General features: G+C 41.5%; 1 protein-coding gene across 3 annotated transcripts in view; it reads right to left on the bottom strand.

Moving 5' to 3' along the window:
- LOC144827208 (uncharacterized) overlaps positions 1–15736 on the bottom strand; it is a 576624-nt gene that overhangs the window by 134264 nt on the left and 426624 nt on the right. The window contains exons 3-4 of one of the 3 annotated variants that reach the window (XM_078685602.1): positions 4710–4809; positions 3745–3823 (exon numbers count right to left, since the gene is read on the bottom strand). The exons of the other annotated variants lie outside the window; for them this stretch is intronic. Coding sequence (XP_078541728.1) covers positions 3775–3823; positions 4710–4809 — 149 coding nt within the window. The 3' untranslated portion in view covers positions 3745–3774. Of the gene's footprint in view, positions 1–3744; positions 3824–4709; positions 4810–15736 lie in introns of those variants that run through there. 3 annotated transcript variants of the gene reach the window in all.

The raw sequence follows: 15736 nt of genomic DNA, 5'->3' as shown, positions 1-15736 counted from the left end.
TTGCTTTCAAACTCATTTCTACCATTAACTGGAAGGAGGTGGAAAGCTCTAAAAATAGCAAAAATAGGCTATGTCCCAGAAAAATGCCAAAACTGTGTGAAAAATGTCAGTTCTCTGACAAAAGACTGTCATTCCTTAAAAGCAGAGTAAATGGAGATTTCAGCCCCACAAACCCTTTTTTGATAACATTTTCAGGGAAAAACCCAGAGGCTTTCATTTGCAGCCTGTTTTTCCCATTTTTCTGAAAAAAACAAAAATGTCACTATATTTTGGTTAATTTCTGGGACCCCTCCAAGGGAATCCACAAACCCTGGGCGCCTTTGGAATCCACATGATGTTGGAAGAAAAGGACGCAAATTTGGCGTGGATACCTTATGTGCGCACTACCCCAAATCGCCAAAAAAAGGCCTAGCACAGGAGGGGAAAAGGCCTAGCAGCGAAGGGGTTAAACTCACTTGGGCCTCCCTTCATGTCTGCCCCACTGAAAGCACACTTGCTATCACGGGTGCCACTGGCACCACGTCCTTCACTGGGCAGTCTGGCTTTAAGTGTCCCTCTCGGTGGCACTTATAGCATTTAATCAGCATGGGAGTGAAAGGACCCTTACCTCCTTTCCCCTCCTGGTACTGACTAGAGGCCCCGTTCCCCTTAGACTCTTGTCCTGACTGAGAGCCTTGGGAACCGTTCTGACCCTTCCCCTCTGGTTTAGGGCCAGCCTGCTGGGAGTTCTTCTCCCCCTTGGGCTTGGAAAGGGGTTGCCCCTGCCCCCTGTTCACTCTGTTGGCAAGCCACTTATCTGCCATCACTGCAAGTTTCTCAGGATCCCTCTCAGGAAGGTCAGACAAATACTGTCTGAGTGGGACAGAGCACTCCTCCCGGAGACGCTCTGCAATCATCACCTGATTTAGGGACTGGTAATCATTTGCTTCCATCCCTCTCACCCATTCATTCCATTCCAGTCTCTCACTATGTCATGGACCCAATTCTCAAAAGGAACCCCCTCTGCCTTCTTGTTCTCACGGAACCTCTGCAAGTACTGGGCTGGTTTCAACCCAAACCGCCTAATCAAAGCATCCTTCATGCAATCATATGTCAGACTGTCTTTCTCAGGCATCCTTTCAATCACTTCAGTCCCTTCCCGAGGGAGGCGACTCAGTAAAGTCGCTGCTTTGGACTGACCATTAAGACCTTGAGCCTTACATGCTAGATGAAAGGCACGCATCCAACTGAGAATATCAGTGCCAGGGACATACATGTGTATCAATTCTTTTGGTACCTTGGTGGTATTTTCCTTTCCCTGGGACTTTGAAGTGGATGCACCATCCACAGAGCTAAGCCCTCTATCAGCTACTAACTTGAGCTTCTCTTTCTCTAGGGCTATCCGCTCTTTCTCCAATTCCCTATCCTTCTCTTTCTCCTGTCTCTCCCTTTCTTTCTCCAGCATCTCCCTTTCCCTCTCCTCCTCTTTCTCCTGTCTCTCCCTTTCTTTCTCCAGCCCCTCCCTTTCCCTCTCCTTCTCCTTCCAAGCCCACTCTTCCTGTCTGACCCTTCGCTGCTCCTCTTCTGCCTGGCGGGCCATCCTTAGCTTCTCCCTTTCAAACTCCCTTGCTTTCTCCTCTGCTAAATCCTTAGCTTCCTGGAGTTTCAGCTGAAGTTTAAGGGTCTCTGCTAGCTCAGTCCCTCCTAAGGAGGCGAATCCTGGGACAGGGGAAAAGGTAGCCCTGGAGATAGGGGGAGGTGAAAGTCTAGGGGCAGGTCTAGGGGAATACCTAGGGGAAAGCATAGGGGAAAGCCTTGGGGAATGCCTTGGGGCTGGTACAGGAGAAGCCTGCACTGACTGACTTGGCAGGCTTGTGGTATCAGTGCTCTCCAACTCTTGCACAACAGTGACCTCTTGCTCATAGCATTTTGTCATGTGGCTAATCAAGTGCCCCCTGTCCTTAGACCTTGGGACCTTCCACCCCCTTTCAGCACACATTTGCTTTAATTGCTCCACAGTCACGTTCTGCACTTCCAATTCCTCTCCAATATCATCTGCCATTTTACATATAGCTTATGGATATCTGCTGGAATTATCAACTGGCCTCAGTGTCCACTGAGCCTGAAGTCTAGTGATCCGTCACCGCTTGCCACCAATGTTAGACCCGGCTTCCTGGGCGCCAGGGCACTCAGGGGTAACTGCGCTCCAATCGCATCAACTGGAGTGTTCCCTCACTGGTGTCCTGGGGCCTCAGTACTAAGGGACCCAAAATTGGATAACCAAGTACTCCTCTCCAGCACTTGACTCTCTCAGGGTAGCGAGACAGAGCAGTCCAAGGCTTACTCAAGGAGGTGATGTGGGGTTAGACATTCAGAATACAGCGTAAACCGTACCACCAGCTGATAAACTCAATGTCCAGTCAGTGCTTTACTTTTTATAAAAGAAAAGTACTTTAATACACATAAGATAATTATTCTACACATAAAACTAGGATAAACAGTGAAAACCAGATGTCTCTACAACGCTCTGGGACAGAGTTCTGACCCCAAACAGTATTATAGCGCCTAGACACCAAGCACTATAAAAACACAGTTAACATGAAAACACACAGTAAGCATTGCATATTACAGATCATGTTACACAGGGCTGTTCTCATTCACTAGAGCCTTGATACCAAACTTTGTATTGAAAGGATATAGTTTCAGCATATGATGTGAAGTCAAATGTTCATGATTAGCACCATAACCCCCCACCCAAAGAAACAGAAGTGCCCTCCCATTGTGAGTGAGGACACAGCTCTAGTGGTGTCAGCGATATGATCAAAGGTGCCGGATGTCTTGGCACAGTTTACTGGAGTCCCACTAGTCACTGGCTAGCTGTAGGAGGGTAGTGGTTGGGCAGAGTGCCAGTTCACCCTGATACCCTCAGAGTTCACAAAAAGAAAGGTCGGGGTCTGCTTCACTGGCCTCTCTTCCCAGTTACTGCTTGTACAGGCTCCCACAGCGCAAGGGAGGAGCCTAGAGGGGATTTGATCTCACCTTCAAAGACTAGAATCAAGCATCCGTCTCTCTCTGGCTCTCGTCATGTGCTGCAAGCTTCTTTCCACCAGCCTCTGTGATGTGCTGTAAGCTTCCTTTCCACACCTTTGGTGATGTGCCGCAAGCTTCCTTCCCACACCTTGGGCAGCTGTCTGTAATTTCCTTGGTCCAAAGCGAACGCTCCTCCAAGCCTCACAAACAGCTGGTCCTTAATGTTGCTGTTGCCTTCCTTCCAGACCGCAGTGAACAGTCTTATCTCCTGTCTTCACACTGCGGGGTCCGTGCCTGGCTATCTTCTCTGTCATAGACCAGTCTTTGTATTTTAGAAAAAGGGGACCCCTATATAATACTCCTTCACTTGCTATACATAGGGAAAAACTGGTTTAGAAAAGGTCTATAGCTAAGTGACAGAATCATCAAACAATTTACTATCTGGATATGGTCAAACAATTTTCTTCATGAACATTTATAGTCCAACTGTATTCAAAAAACCCCAATAGGTAAATACTTAAATGTTTGATTTTATTGATATTCAAAATTTGTATTCATTGTTTACTTATATATTTTTTTCTTCCTCTCTTTTTTTGATTATCTTTGAAAAAAAATAAATATATAAAGTAGTTGGTATTACATATGAAAATCGTATATTACATTTTTGTAACATTAAATTTAAAAACACATTAGAAAAAGTGCATCATCAATAGACTTAAAACTATACAAATATGATGAAGTCAAAGCGGTAGATAGCATATAACACTACGCGCGTTTCGGCTCTTGAGCCTTCTTCAGGTGACCGTCTATTGCTCTATAAAACGTGAAGAAAAAACATATATCAGTAAAGCAACATAACAGATATATATACAGTGGACATAAGCAAAAGTGAATAAATACAAATATACAGTTAATTGGCCTTGGATCTTGAAAGGAGCAGCACATTCCTGGACATAATGATCAAGATATTTCAACTGAATGTTCATAAACTATTTGAAACTTAGATATATGCATCATTGTTGAATTTCATATTCCCAAATATATTATGTACATATCGGTGGTTTAGCATTCATAAAGATAAACATGTTGATCAAAATATTTCAACCGAGTGTTGATAAATTGTTTGAAACATAGATATCCGTGTCATTCGTAGTATCATCTCTCTCATAGTTGAATTTCTTATTCCCAAATATATTGTATACATGTCAGTGGTTTAACATTCATAAAGATAAACATAGATGACCATTGTTACAGATGCTGTACTAAAAAGAAACTATTTGTAATGATGCACATACTGAATCGAAAAAAACTGTTTTTAAAGACATAGGAACATCTCAATACATAACGGATGGGTGATAATGTCAATTGAAAAATCACATATTTTGGGTCATCGCAGCTTGAAATCTAATCAGAATGTGACATAGCTTTTGATATACTCAAGAAAACTTTTTTATGATGTATATCCTGAATATGGACAAAACAGTTTTTATAAACATAGGAACATCTCATGACATAATGGATGGATGATAGTGTCACCCACAAAATCGCATATCATAGATCATCGCAACTCAGAACGTAATCAGGTTTTGAAAACTTAATAATAAGGCAGTTATTCAAAAAAGACTATTTATTGAAAAAGCTCTTTCTTAAATAGGAAAAAATAATAATAAAACAGAGTACATGTGATAAAGGATACTTACAATAATAAAGTTGAACCGAGACCTGATATGTGGTAGGGATAGAAAAACCTCAGGGGCAACACAAGAGGAGGAACAATCGCAGATGAAGGTTTTTGAATATCTATAGGTAGACAAAATATAGTATTTGTAGTTCTGTTAGATGGTATAGGAACATGAGAACAGATTGCAGTAGGTATATAAGAGTGCATTTTATGAAAAGTTGCTCCGTTTAGCCATATGCGGAACAATGACTTAAAAAGTCCAATACCTGTTGAGATGTAGAAGGGTAAAAATAATGTGGCGACTATTCGCTTTGGTCGTGATACAGTGAGGTAGATATCTGTCGAGAGAATGCAAAGTTGTAACTAAATAGTGAATTAGTAAATAGTAATAGGAAAAAATAAAAAGGAAAGAGAAAGGTAAAGACTGAGAAACAGTGATGAGTAATTTACCTAAATCTTCATAGATGAGGACTCCTCGAAATATTTGGTTTGAAATTGATGCTGTAAGTTGTATGACGGCTGTCAATATGATTAGTATTTACAATGAGATCTGAAGATATAGAGGGTAAAAAATAAATATTTCATATGTAAACATCTAGTTCGATACGTTGTCACTGGGTAAATACGGGCAACTAAATGTATACGATCACCAGTCTTTGAACAACAGCTGACCACTCAGGCCAGACTTTTATCACCTCTGATTGATAGGCTCATCCAATCAGAGGGTCTGCCGCTCCTTGCATTCTGAATACACCTCCAATCACAGACCATTCACTGCGTGCTCAATGCATGGGTAAAGCATGTAGCAGGTCCTGTTCTGGTATCAGGCTGTGCAACCCACTAGAGAGGAATTTTAATTAACTCCAGCCCAGGAGGCCCTGACCAGTGGGGGAGGGTCCTCTCCACACAGTTAGTGCAGCTAAACTCAGATAAGAGCTGAGTGTCTCCCCCAGCCCACCAGGCCTTTCCAAGAAAATAGGGAGGGGGACGGGGGAGCTGGGATGTCCAGCAGGACAGCTCACATTCCTCACACTGGCTCAAATCCCCATTCTTCCCCTGTACACCCATGGGCTCTTAAACACACATCAGTCAGACAAAGGCAACAGGCCCACAGGCATGGCAAACTGCACAGACTTGGTCGGGAGGGTGCCTAGGGACTCACCCCTCTTGACTATAGATTTATTGCTGCCACCACTGTCAGTCTACCACAGCCATAATACAGAGGGCAGTAGCCACTCTCTGAAAGATAGGGGTGCACTAGGCATGCCCCCTCGACCTCAGAGCCAAACTCTAGGGTCTCAATCCATGTAAACAGGGAGACCCTTAGTGGACATGTATGATTGTCATGCTCACTGAGGTAGGGATCTAGAAACTATACAGTAGCTTTTGAGTGACTTGCCTGGAGATTAGCATAAGGCAGGGGAAGCACTCTCTCCAGAGACATGCAGGAGAATTCCCGTCCCAACACAAGGTTTGCTCACTCTGCAGCTGAGCCGTTATGAAGTATGAGGCCGACATCATGGCAAGGAGGGATATACAGGCAAAACAGGGAAGGGCTGATGTAGTGATGCAGGGTCGCAAGGTTTACATCATAATGAAGGGGGAATGGCTAAAGACAGCTTTACGTCTGCTACACACTGTAGTGGTTATAAACAGTGCTCCAGGACTTGGGGAGGAAAAGTCATAAACAGGCCTTTGGAGACAGGTAACAAGAAAATACTAATAAATGCCACTTAAATGACAGCGAGTAGTGCTTGTCCTTCTTATGTCCTTTTCCAGACAGAGCTTTGTGTACAGTGATGCTTCTCACAGCAGATAGCACTGGAGATCTCTCCAATCTGAAGCACTGACCAACTAGGCACAATGAAGTGTGAGATCCTGCAAGTGACAGCTTTACAGGAGCAGTAATCTGAGACACAAAAGGAAAGGTCGAACTAGAAACATCCTCACCTTGACCGATAGAAACTCCAATTTCACCTCTCACACTAACCATCTACCAAAGCTGCAGTGCTCAGGAAAAACAAGTACTCAGCATCCCCTCCTAACTAGCCCCCCAGTAAATTTGTAGGGGGAGCCCTTTCCCTAGGCTCGCTCACTTCAATCTGGTCTCCACTCTCAAGCCACAGGAATACAGTTATAAACTTCTACTCTATGGGGACAAGTTTGCCTTATCCGTATCATTGTAGTTCTGAAATTGCCCACACCGCATAAACAATAAAAAATCACAACCTCTTATGTAAAAGTAACACCCCTGCAACATAATAATACCTAATCTCCTGTAGTTTATCTATTAATGCTGTCAACTACTGAATGAAGTCACAAACCCTTCCCACTGAAGATCACACTCAGCTCCAAATAAAGCAACCTACCACATAGAAATTGGAGTATATGCTTGAAATGGTTTCCATACGAGCACAAAACAAAACCCACTAACCACTGAAATAAACACCACTAACCTTGGGTTCCAGAGCAGCGTCCTACCCAATATAAAAAAAAGTAAATGTCTCATCAGGTTATATAAATACAATTTTAATACAACACAATATCAAGCACTGGATGCTATCAAGGTCTATCAAGCTTTCTTCTACGTTGCTCAAGCAAAGGACACCTCCTTTAAGTAGCCACCGTGCACATTTCTGACCAGCGACGCTGCACCCCTGTTCTGAGCCCACTTGATGACACTCCCTCCCACTCCCACCGTTGAGGAATCAACATCCATCGGACTGCTGATTACCCCCATTGCTGAGGCATTACGTGCTGTTTTACTTGGCAACCGAGGAATTGCCGTCTCCCCTGCCAGATGACCCGCGGTGACACCCACAGACTTTACCCACCGCATCCTCATGTACCATCCACACCCTCCCACCAATGCCCCCTCCGGGGTCCCTCCCCTCTGTGCTTTCTCCCTATACTTTCTACATAGAGAAGAGGCAGGTTTGTCCCACTGTTTGTTCTTGAGGCAAGCTGGTCGCTTACATACTGGATGTTTTGCCCTTTCGAGAACCCAGTTGCATGCTTGTTGCCACCTGGAATGTTGACACGGTTATGGGCATTCTGTATAGTGATGATACTTGTGTTTCTTCTCTTGCAGTGTTAAATGATCAATAAATAAATAAATGTTGCAAAACAAAGTAGCCCAAGTGCCACCCTGCACTTATTATATACTTGAAAGGTGTCAAGTTCCTCCTTAGGAGGGTCCCAGTCAGAAGGAAAAAAGCTACAAAACCTCCCTTGCGATCTCTGTCGTTCTTGATTCAAGATGATTCATTAATGAATGTGTTGGGAAGCATGGCACCAAAAAATACTCTGAACCAAGTTTATGAAAAAGCCAAGCATATATCTTCCAGAACTAGGAATGCAAGTAGACATCAAACTGCAATGCCGAACAAAAATCAAGGACAAAACTGGTAACAAGTGGGTGATGAACATGCCGAAAAATAAAGAAACAAATGTGTTGTAATGCATCCATCTAAATGACATCACAAGAAATATATTAGTTCTATGCTAATTGGCAGGCAATGTCAGGCAAAAATTACTGGAAAAAAACACCATCTTAGGAAGGGTTATGCACAAGACTAGCCATGCCTATACCTGCAGACATAGGGAGTCTTGCAAGCATTAGAGGAAAAATCCCATGTTTGACATTCCTCTTTCCCTGCAGGCTTCCATGCCCTGAGCATGGCCACTCGGGAGTAGCACTCTTTACAAGTTACCAGGGCCGGACTGGCCATAGCAGGCATCAGACATTTCCCCGGGAGGCTGGTAGAGTGTGGGCTGGTTTTGCTACTGGGGGCAGGTATTGCAGCAGTGCTGCACTTATGGGCCCTCAATAACAAAAGCAACCGTGCTTCACTCTAGCATGCCCAACCCCCTCGAGGGCTGGTCCAACATAATAGTGAGGGCTGCTTTGGGTTCCCATTCTGACCTTGCAAGCTACAGAAATTCCTCTCAGGAAACCATACCTACAGAAATTAACACGAGTTCTGAGCAGTGATGGTTGAGATGCCTTCATGTGCTCTTAGCACTTGAACCAAAGACACTTTCTCCCTCCATGCAGTCATGCACTCACCTGGTCCCAATCGCGGGGATGGCACTGGAGCTGATGCTGGTCCTCCTATCCCTCCAGAGGACAGTTAATGCCTAGGAATCAAAACCTTAGAACACACAGGAGGACTGGGTGAATTATTTTAAACCTCAATATGCCCACAACCAGTTGGATAATTCACTGGTAGATCTTAGGCCAGTTTTTTATAAAGGTAACTTTTTTAATATTGATGAAGTTTCAATGGCCCTTAGTACAGTGGCAAGTGGTAGAGCACCGGGACTTGATGGGGTGCCTGCGGATGTTTTTCTTAATGACAAAGAACGCTGGGGCAAGTATATCTTGCTTCTTGCTAACGCTGTGGCCCAGGTAGCTCCAGTCCCGGAATCATGGCAGGGCGCCGTGATAATACCAGTTTTTAAGAAAGGAGATAAATCGCAACCTGGTAATTATAGGCCCATACGCCTTATCAATACTATCCAAAAGGTGGTGGGGAGGATGGTTGTGAATAGGGTACTTGATTAGGCTGAGGAGACTAGTGCTTTGTCACCCTTTCAAGCAGGGTTCCGAAAGTTCACCAGCACGATAGATCAAGTTTTTCGGTTTACCCTTCTGCAATAGAAGACTGTGTTGCTGGGCAAAGGCAGTCCGTATGCGGCATTCCTCGATTTACGCGCTGCCTTTGACCTAGTTCCCAGATCTCCGTTATGGGCAGTTTTAAAAAATCTGGGCCTACCGTTAGATCTGTTAACACTACTGATGAGGTTGCATGAAGCAAACTTCGCTAAGATACAGTGGGGAGGGCAGGGATTGGTTACCTCTGATTTGCCGGTGCAGCGAGGTGTTCGCCAAGGCTGCTCGATGGCACCCACGCTTTTTACATTGTATATTAACGGTGTTGTCGCGCGCATGTTATCTGCAAACACGGACGCACCTACTTTGGCTTGCATCAAGACACCAATTTTAATGTTTGTAGGTGACACGCTGATTTTATCAAAGACCCCGAGTGGTCTGCAGCATGCCCTATCTATTTTTGATACATTTTGTGCGGACCATGGTTTGAAAGTCAATGTAGCTAAAACCAAGCTCATGGTTTTTAATCCTCATCGTAGTTTTAAAAGTAAGATCATTATGAATGGACACCCTTTAGAGGTGGTCAATGCTTTTACGTATTTAGGGATTCTTGTGGTAAAGGATAATAGATGGACACAACATATAGATATGGCGGTACTAAGGCACAGGCAACTTACAGGAGCCCTTAATTTGGAGCACAAAAGATCCTTAACTAAGCCAATAAAGCCCATACTCCAGGTGTATGAGGCTAAGGCTCTCAGCTCAGTGCTTTACGGCGCTGAGCTGTGGGGGTTTGAGAAATTGAAGCCTCTGATAATTTCAGAAAACAAGTTTTTCCGAAGTATCACCGGACTTCCTGTGAGCACTCCCTTGCTTCCTCTGAGGTATGACCTCGGAAGGAAGACTATTTTGGATCTAGCAAGGCTCCGTCCGATCTTATATTGGCGGAGGCTCTGGACTACTCCAGAGCTCCTACATTATGCGGTAGGATTCCTGGACATTATTAAATCTGATGTTTTTCACAAAGTAAGTTGGCTGAATGAAATTAGAGACACCTTAGTTGGCCTAGGTTTGCAAATGCTATGGGGAAATCCGGAGACAGCACCATTTCCATCAAAAATGGCTCTAAAGGAAATTTATTGGGAGAAGGTGGCTCTCCGAAATTGGAGCGGTACTGACTCCACGACTATGGCCGGAGGTTTCCTAGAAGCAAAGCTTAATCCCTGTTTAGAGCCTTACTGGGATGTAATTACTAAACCAGGGGACAGGAAGCTTTTTTTTCAACTTAGAGCAGGTTCCCTTCCCCTTAGGTCTTTGACCGGCAGGTGGGGCAGTCCGACTTATAGTAACTGCCCTGCATGCGGAGATCATAAGGAGACTATTGGCCACTTTTTATTTGCCTGCCTGCCCTATGAATCTCCAAGGCGAGCCTGGTTAACCCCTCTGTGTAAGTCCTTAGGTACTACTAGTAGTTCTGAAGCTCTAAGAATCATACGCACTAGCACTTTATTCCCTATTTCAGTAGCTATTGCTAAATACTTAGGTTGGGCATGGGTGGTTAGATTGAAGCTTTTAGATACTGATCGTTGATTGTGTTCTTATGTAAAGGAATATTGGACTCGTTAGTCAATGTATAAAATTAGTATTTATAATCTATAAGTCATTTGTAAATAGCAATTGAGATGAATTTTACCTTTTGGATTGTGTTTTTATTAATCTGTTTGTAAATTATATTTTAATTTCATTTTTAAATTGATATGTATCCTTGAAATATATGGAATTCTCAATGCTTTTATGAGTGAACCTCGAATAAAGCTATAAAAAATAAAATAAAATAAAAGAACACACACTGTTCCAAAGGGGGAAGGGTGGTTGGGATAAAATAAGAAGAGAGTCTTGTGGTGTTGGATCTGCTTTGTGGGTTTGTGACACTACGTAACTTGAGCTGTCACTTCTGAGAGCTATGCTAAAGAAACAGTTGATGGACGGAATGCTGGACAATGCAAACATTTACCCCCAGTCACAAGGATCTGGGTTTAATCCATCATTCTTTTGCTCACCACACCACCCCACCCCAGTTTGGACCTAGCCTTATGCAAATCAGTCTTGACCATGTTCCTTTTGGGAACAGTCCAGCCAAACTGCCAAGCCAGGTCCTCCCTAGACCGGAAAAAAGCATCCTGGGACCAGTTTCGGGCATCACCCCTCTTCAGCCAGGCTAGCTTGAATCTAGTGGTGTAGTGAGCATCTGGGCATACCCTTCCCTCTTAGGACCACATATGCAAAAGAAACTGTTGATGGACGCAATGCAGGACAATGCAAACACTCATCCCCAGTCACAAGGATCTGGGTTTAATCCGTCATTCTTTTGTTCACCACACCACCCCAGTTTGGACCCAGCCATTTGCAAATCAGTCTTGACCCTGTTCCTTGTGGGAACAGTCCAGTCCGAACTGCAAAGCCAGGTCCTCCCTGGACCGGAAACAATCATCCTGGGACCGGTTTCAGGGCATCACCCTTCTTCAGCCAGGCATTTGTCACTTCTGAGACCTTCTGCGTTAGTGAGGTAGATGTGCCCGGGACCAGAACCTCTGTTTTTGCGATGACACAAAACAGTGGAAATAACAAAAGGGGGCAAACCACCAGTACACTAACAAGTCTTTACATACAACAAACATGCATTCAGTTTAGTGACACATGCATACACGTTTCTACAGCAGCTCGGCATGAGCTCAGATTAGAGTGTGACACTCCTAGGAATAAACTTGAAATACAGATTGGAGATTGGAGCATAGGTTATAGTGACTTGCACTCCTAAGGATACACTGAAAACACAGGGTGGAGTACAAAGGTCGATGAGTATGGTATGCAGACAAAATATCGATATTTAAATATCGATATACAATTATATCGAAGTTTAAATATCGATGGGACAAAATATATAAGGTAAGTAATATCGATAAATTTAATATCGATATCAGTAATATCGAAGTTTTAAATTTCGATGTCAGTAATATCGATGTTAATAATTTCGATGTTACTAATATCGATTTTTAAATTATTGTTGTGTATATTATTATGTATTTATTATGTTTTTAATTTATTTTTATGTAATTTAATTAAATTTTGTATTTTAGTACTGTAGCGGGTTGTGGGTTTATAGGGGAATAGGGTGGGAAGTAATTTAATTATGTTAAATTAATTATTAATTAGTAGGAATTATAAATTATTTTTAATTAATTGGTAATTATTTTTAATTAATTGGTAATTAATTTTAATTAATTGATTAATTGATAAATATGTTCTGTAGCGGGTTGTGGGTTTATAGGGGAATAGGGTGGGAAGTAATTTAATTATGTTAAATTAATTATTAATTAGTAGGAATTATAAATTAATTTTAATTAATTGGTAAATATTTTTAATTAATTGGTAATTAATTTTAATTGATTTATTAATTGATAAATATGTTCTGTAGCGGGTTGTGGGTTTATAGTGGAATAGGGTGGGAAGTAATTTAATTATGTTAAATTAATTATTAATTAGTAGTAATTATAAATTAATTGGTAATTATTTTTAATTAATTGGTAAATAATTTTAATTAATTGATTAATTGATAAATATGTTCTGTAGCGGGTTGTGGGTTTATAGGGGAATAGGGTGGGAAGTAATTTAAATGTAATTAGGTAATAATGTTATTTAATTAATTGTTTGGTTAATTATTTAATTGTTAATTAATTATTAATTGTTAATTAAATATTATTAAATGGTATTTTCATTAATTTTTTTAATTACATATATTTTGTTCACATGTTTTTAATAATTATGTATTGGTATTTGTAAATGGTTTATATCTATTTAATAGTTAATGTTTTTATTATTTAAAATAAAACATTTATTTATAAGTATGTTATTTTTACCCCTACGCTATCCAACACTTTCCCTACTGTTGCGCTCTCTGGAGTGGGAATAGTAATTTTTACCCCTATGCTATCCAACGCTTTCCCTACTGTTGCACCCCGTGGAGTGGGAATATTAATTTTTACCCCGACGCTATCCAACATTTTACCTACTGTGGCACTCTCGGGAGTGGGAATAGTAATTTTTACCCCTACGCTAGCCAACACTTTCCCTACTGTTGCACTCTCTGGAGTGGGAATAGTAATTATTACCCCTACGCTATCCAACACTTTCCCTACTGTTGCGCTCTCTGGAGTGGGAATAGTAATTGTTACCTCTACGCTATCCAACACTTTCCCTACTGTTGCGCTCTCTGGAGTGGGAATAGTAATTTTTACCCCTACGCTATCCAACCCTTTCCCTACTGTTGCACTCTCTGGAGTGGGAATAGTAATTTTTACCCCTACGCTATCCAACACTTTCCCTACTGTTGCACTCTCTGGAGTGGGAATAGTAATTATTACCCCTACGCTATCCAACACTTTCCCTACTGTTGCGCTCTCTGGAGTGGGAATAGTAATTGTTACCCCTACGCTATCCAACACTTTCCCTACTGTTGCACTCTCTGGAGTGGGAATAGTAATTTTTACCCGTACGCAATCCAAAATGTACTTAATTTTTTTAATTAGTTTTACATTGTTATTAATTGTAATTTATATTATTATTTTATGTATATACATTTATTTGTAATTTATTATATTTTCATTTATTTATAAGTTATAAAAATAATTATTTTAGAGTTAATATTAATTAAGTATATACTATGCATTATATTTTTATTATTATTAGTTTTTATTACATTATTTATTGATTATAAATATTATAATATAGTTTTAACTATGTTTATTATATTTATAAGTATTATTTTGTTAATATTACATTTTATTTAAATTTAAAAAAACCATATTTTTTAAAAAACAATATTTTTGACATCAATATATATTTTTCGATATTTTTGTACTTACCTTGTTAGAGATAGGATCCCGATATTATTGTCCTCGATATTTTTGTTGCGATATTTTGGTACCTCGATATTTTTGTAGTCGATATTTTGTCATAGATTCGATGAGTATATCAAAGACTCTGAAGTGCTTTCTCTTGGCACTACTGTTCATCAGAGAAACAGGACTAAAGTATTTAATCCTTGAGCGGTGACAGTTCTAGCATCATGGTTGTAAGGAGGGTCTGGAGTATACACACACAAGAAGCGCTGGAGTAAATCACAGAGAGGAATGGTGGAAAATACTATAGTCTTTGAAGATGGGATACTCGTTCCTGTTTACTACTGTAGGAGGCTTAGTGCACACTAACCTGATATCAAGTACTTAGCCTGATTCTTCAACTTGTCTGAAGTTTGAAGAAGATCTTGAAGTCTTTACTCATGAAGACGCATGGGATCTGGAGTAGCTGTGCAGGAGGGAGTGAGGTGGAAGAAATTGAGGAAGCAGATGTCACGGGCACCACCGGTTTGGATGGACTTTAAGGAGACTTGAGTGCTTTTAGTTTCCAGCAGCATTCTTCAGGTGAGTGGTAAGGGTTAAGCGTTTTCTGCAGGGAGCAAAGCCAAGCCACGATTCAGGTTTGACTGGGGGTTTATATACCCTCTTGCAGGCTCAATGGATCTAGTTAGATCAAGTGATGCATGTTTGGGTGCATGGCTGTCTGGAAGGTTCTAAAACCTTGTGGTACAACATGCATTAGTACACTCTCTATGACCTTACAGAATGGGCAGGTGCAATTTGTTTATCTGAACCAAATAACAGGAAACTAATGTATCATTTTCGGTCGAGCAAACATTGTAGAAAATAACAACAAGGCCCGAGAAACAGCAAGAGCAAGGCTTGTCATTGGCTCAATGGACTCTGGGGAAAACTTGCAGGAATTTAATGGAAAACATGCCATTGCCCTAGGAACAGCAAGAGTAGTTAATCCATTGATTCGTGGAATGTGGGGAAGGCTTGCAGGGGTTCAAACTTAATGGAAATCACTGGTGCTGGGGAAGCATCGGCCATGAAGGTGCTGGGGAAGGACATCAGTCATGATACCATAGAGGGACATAAAATGTCATAGGGGTAAAGCAACACGAGCCCTGCGAGCTAGGCCCACTACATAGATGGTGCAAGAGGGAGTTGTGACACATGCTGAGAGCAGAAAACAGGAACTTGCTCCCTTCTCATAACTGTACACAGCTGCCTCTGGCAAGTTCCTGGAAAAGGTATAACATCGGAAATTTCTATTGAGTCTCTCAACACTTACGTATATTGAATAAATAGAGTTGGCACCAGGCAAAATCCTTAGAGAACCATTCAAATGATAACATTGGCATCTAAAGCAAAGTTTTCTTTTCTCACAAGTCGTTTCCAAATTTGTTACTGGCATTTGTAATTGCAAGTAATTCTTAACCCCAGATGGTAATTGTTTAGCTCCTAAATGCATTAATATAGTTATTAATGTTTTAATATAAAATGTACAAG

Source organism: Lissotriton helveticus, chromosome 4_1 (assembly GCF_964261635.1).
Source record: "Lissotriton helveticus chromosome 4_1, aLisHel1.1, whole genome shotgun sequence".
Lineage (NCBI taxonomy): Eukaryota > Metazoa > Chordata > Amphibia > Caudata > Salamandridae > Lissotriton > Lissotriton helveticus.
The sequence above is the reverse complement of the archived record's forward strand: the minus strand, read 5'-3'. Positions and strand labels throughout refer to the sequence as shown.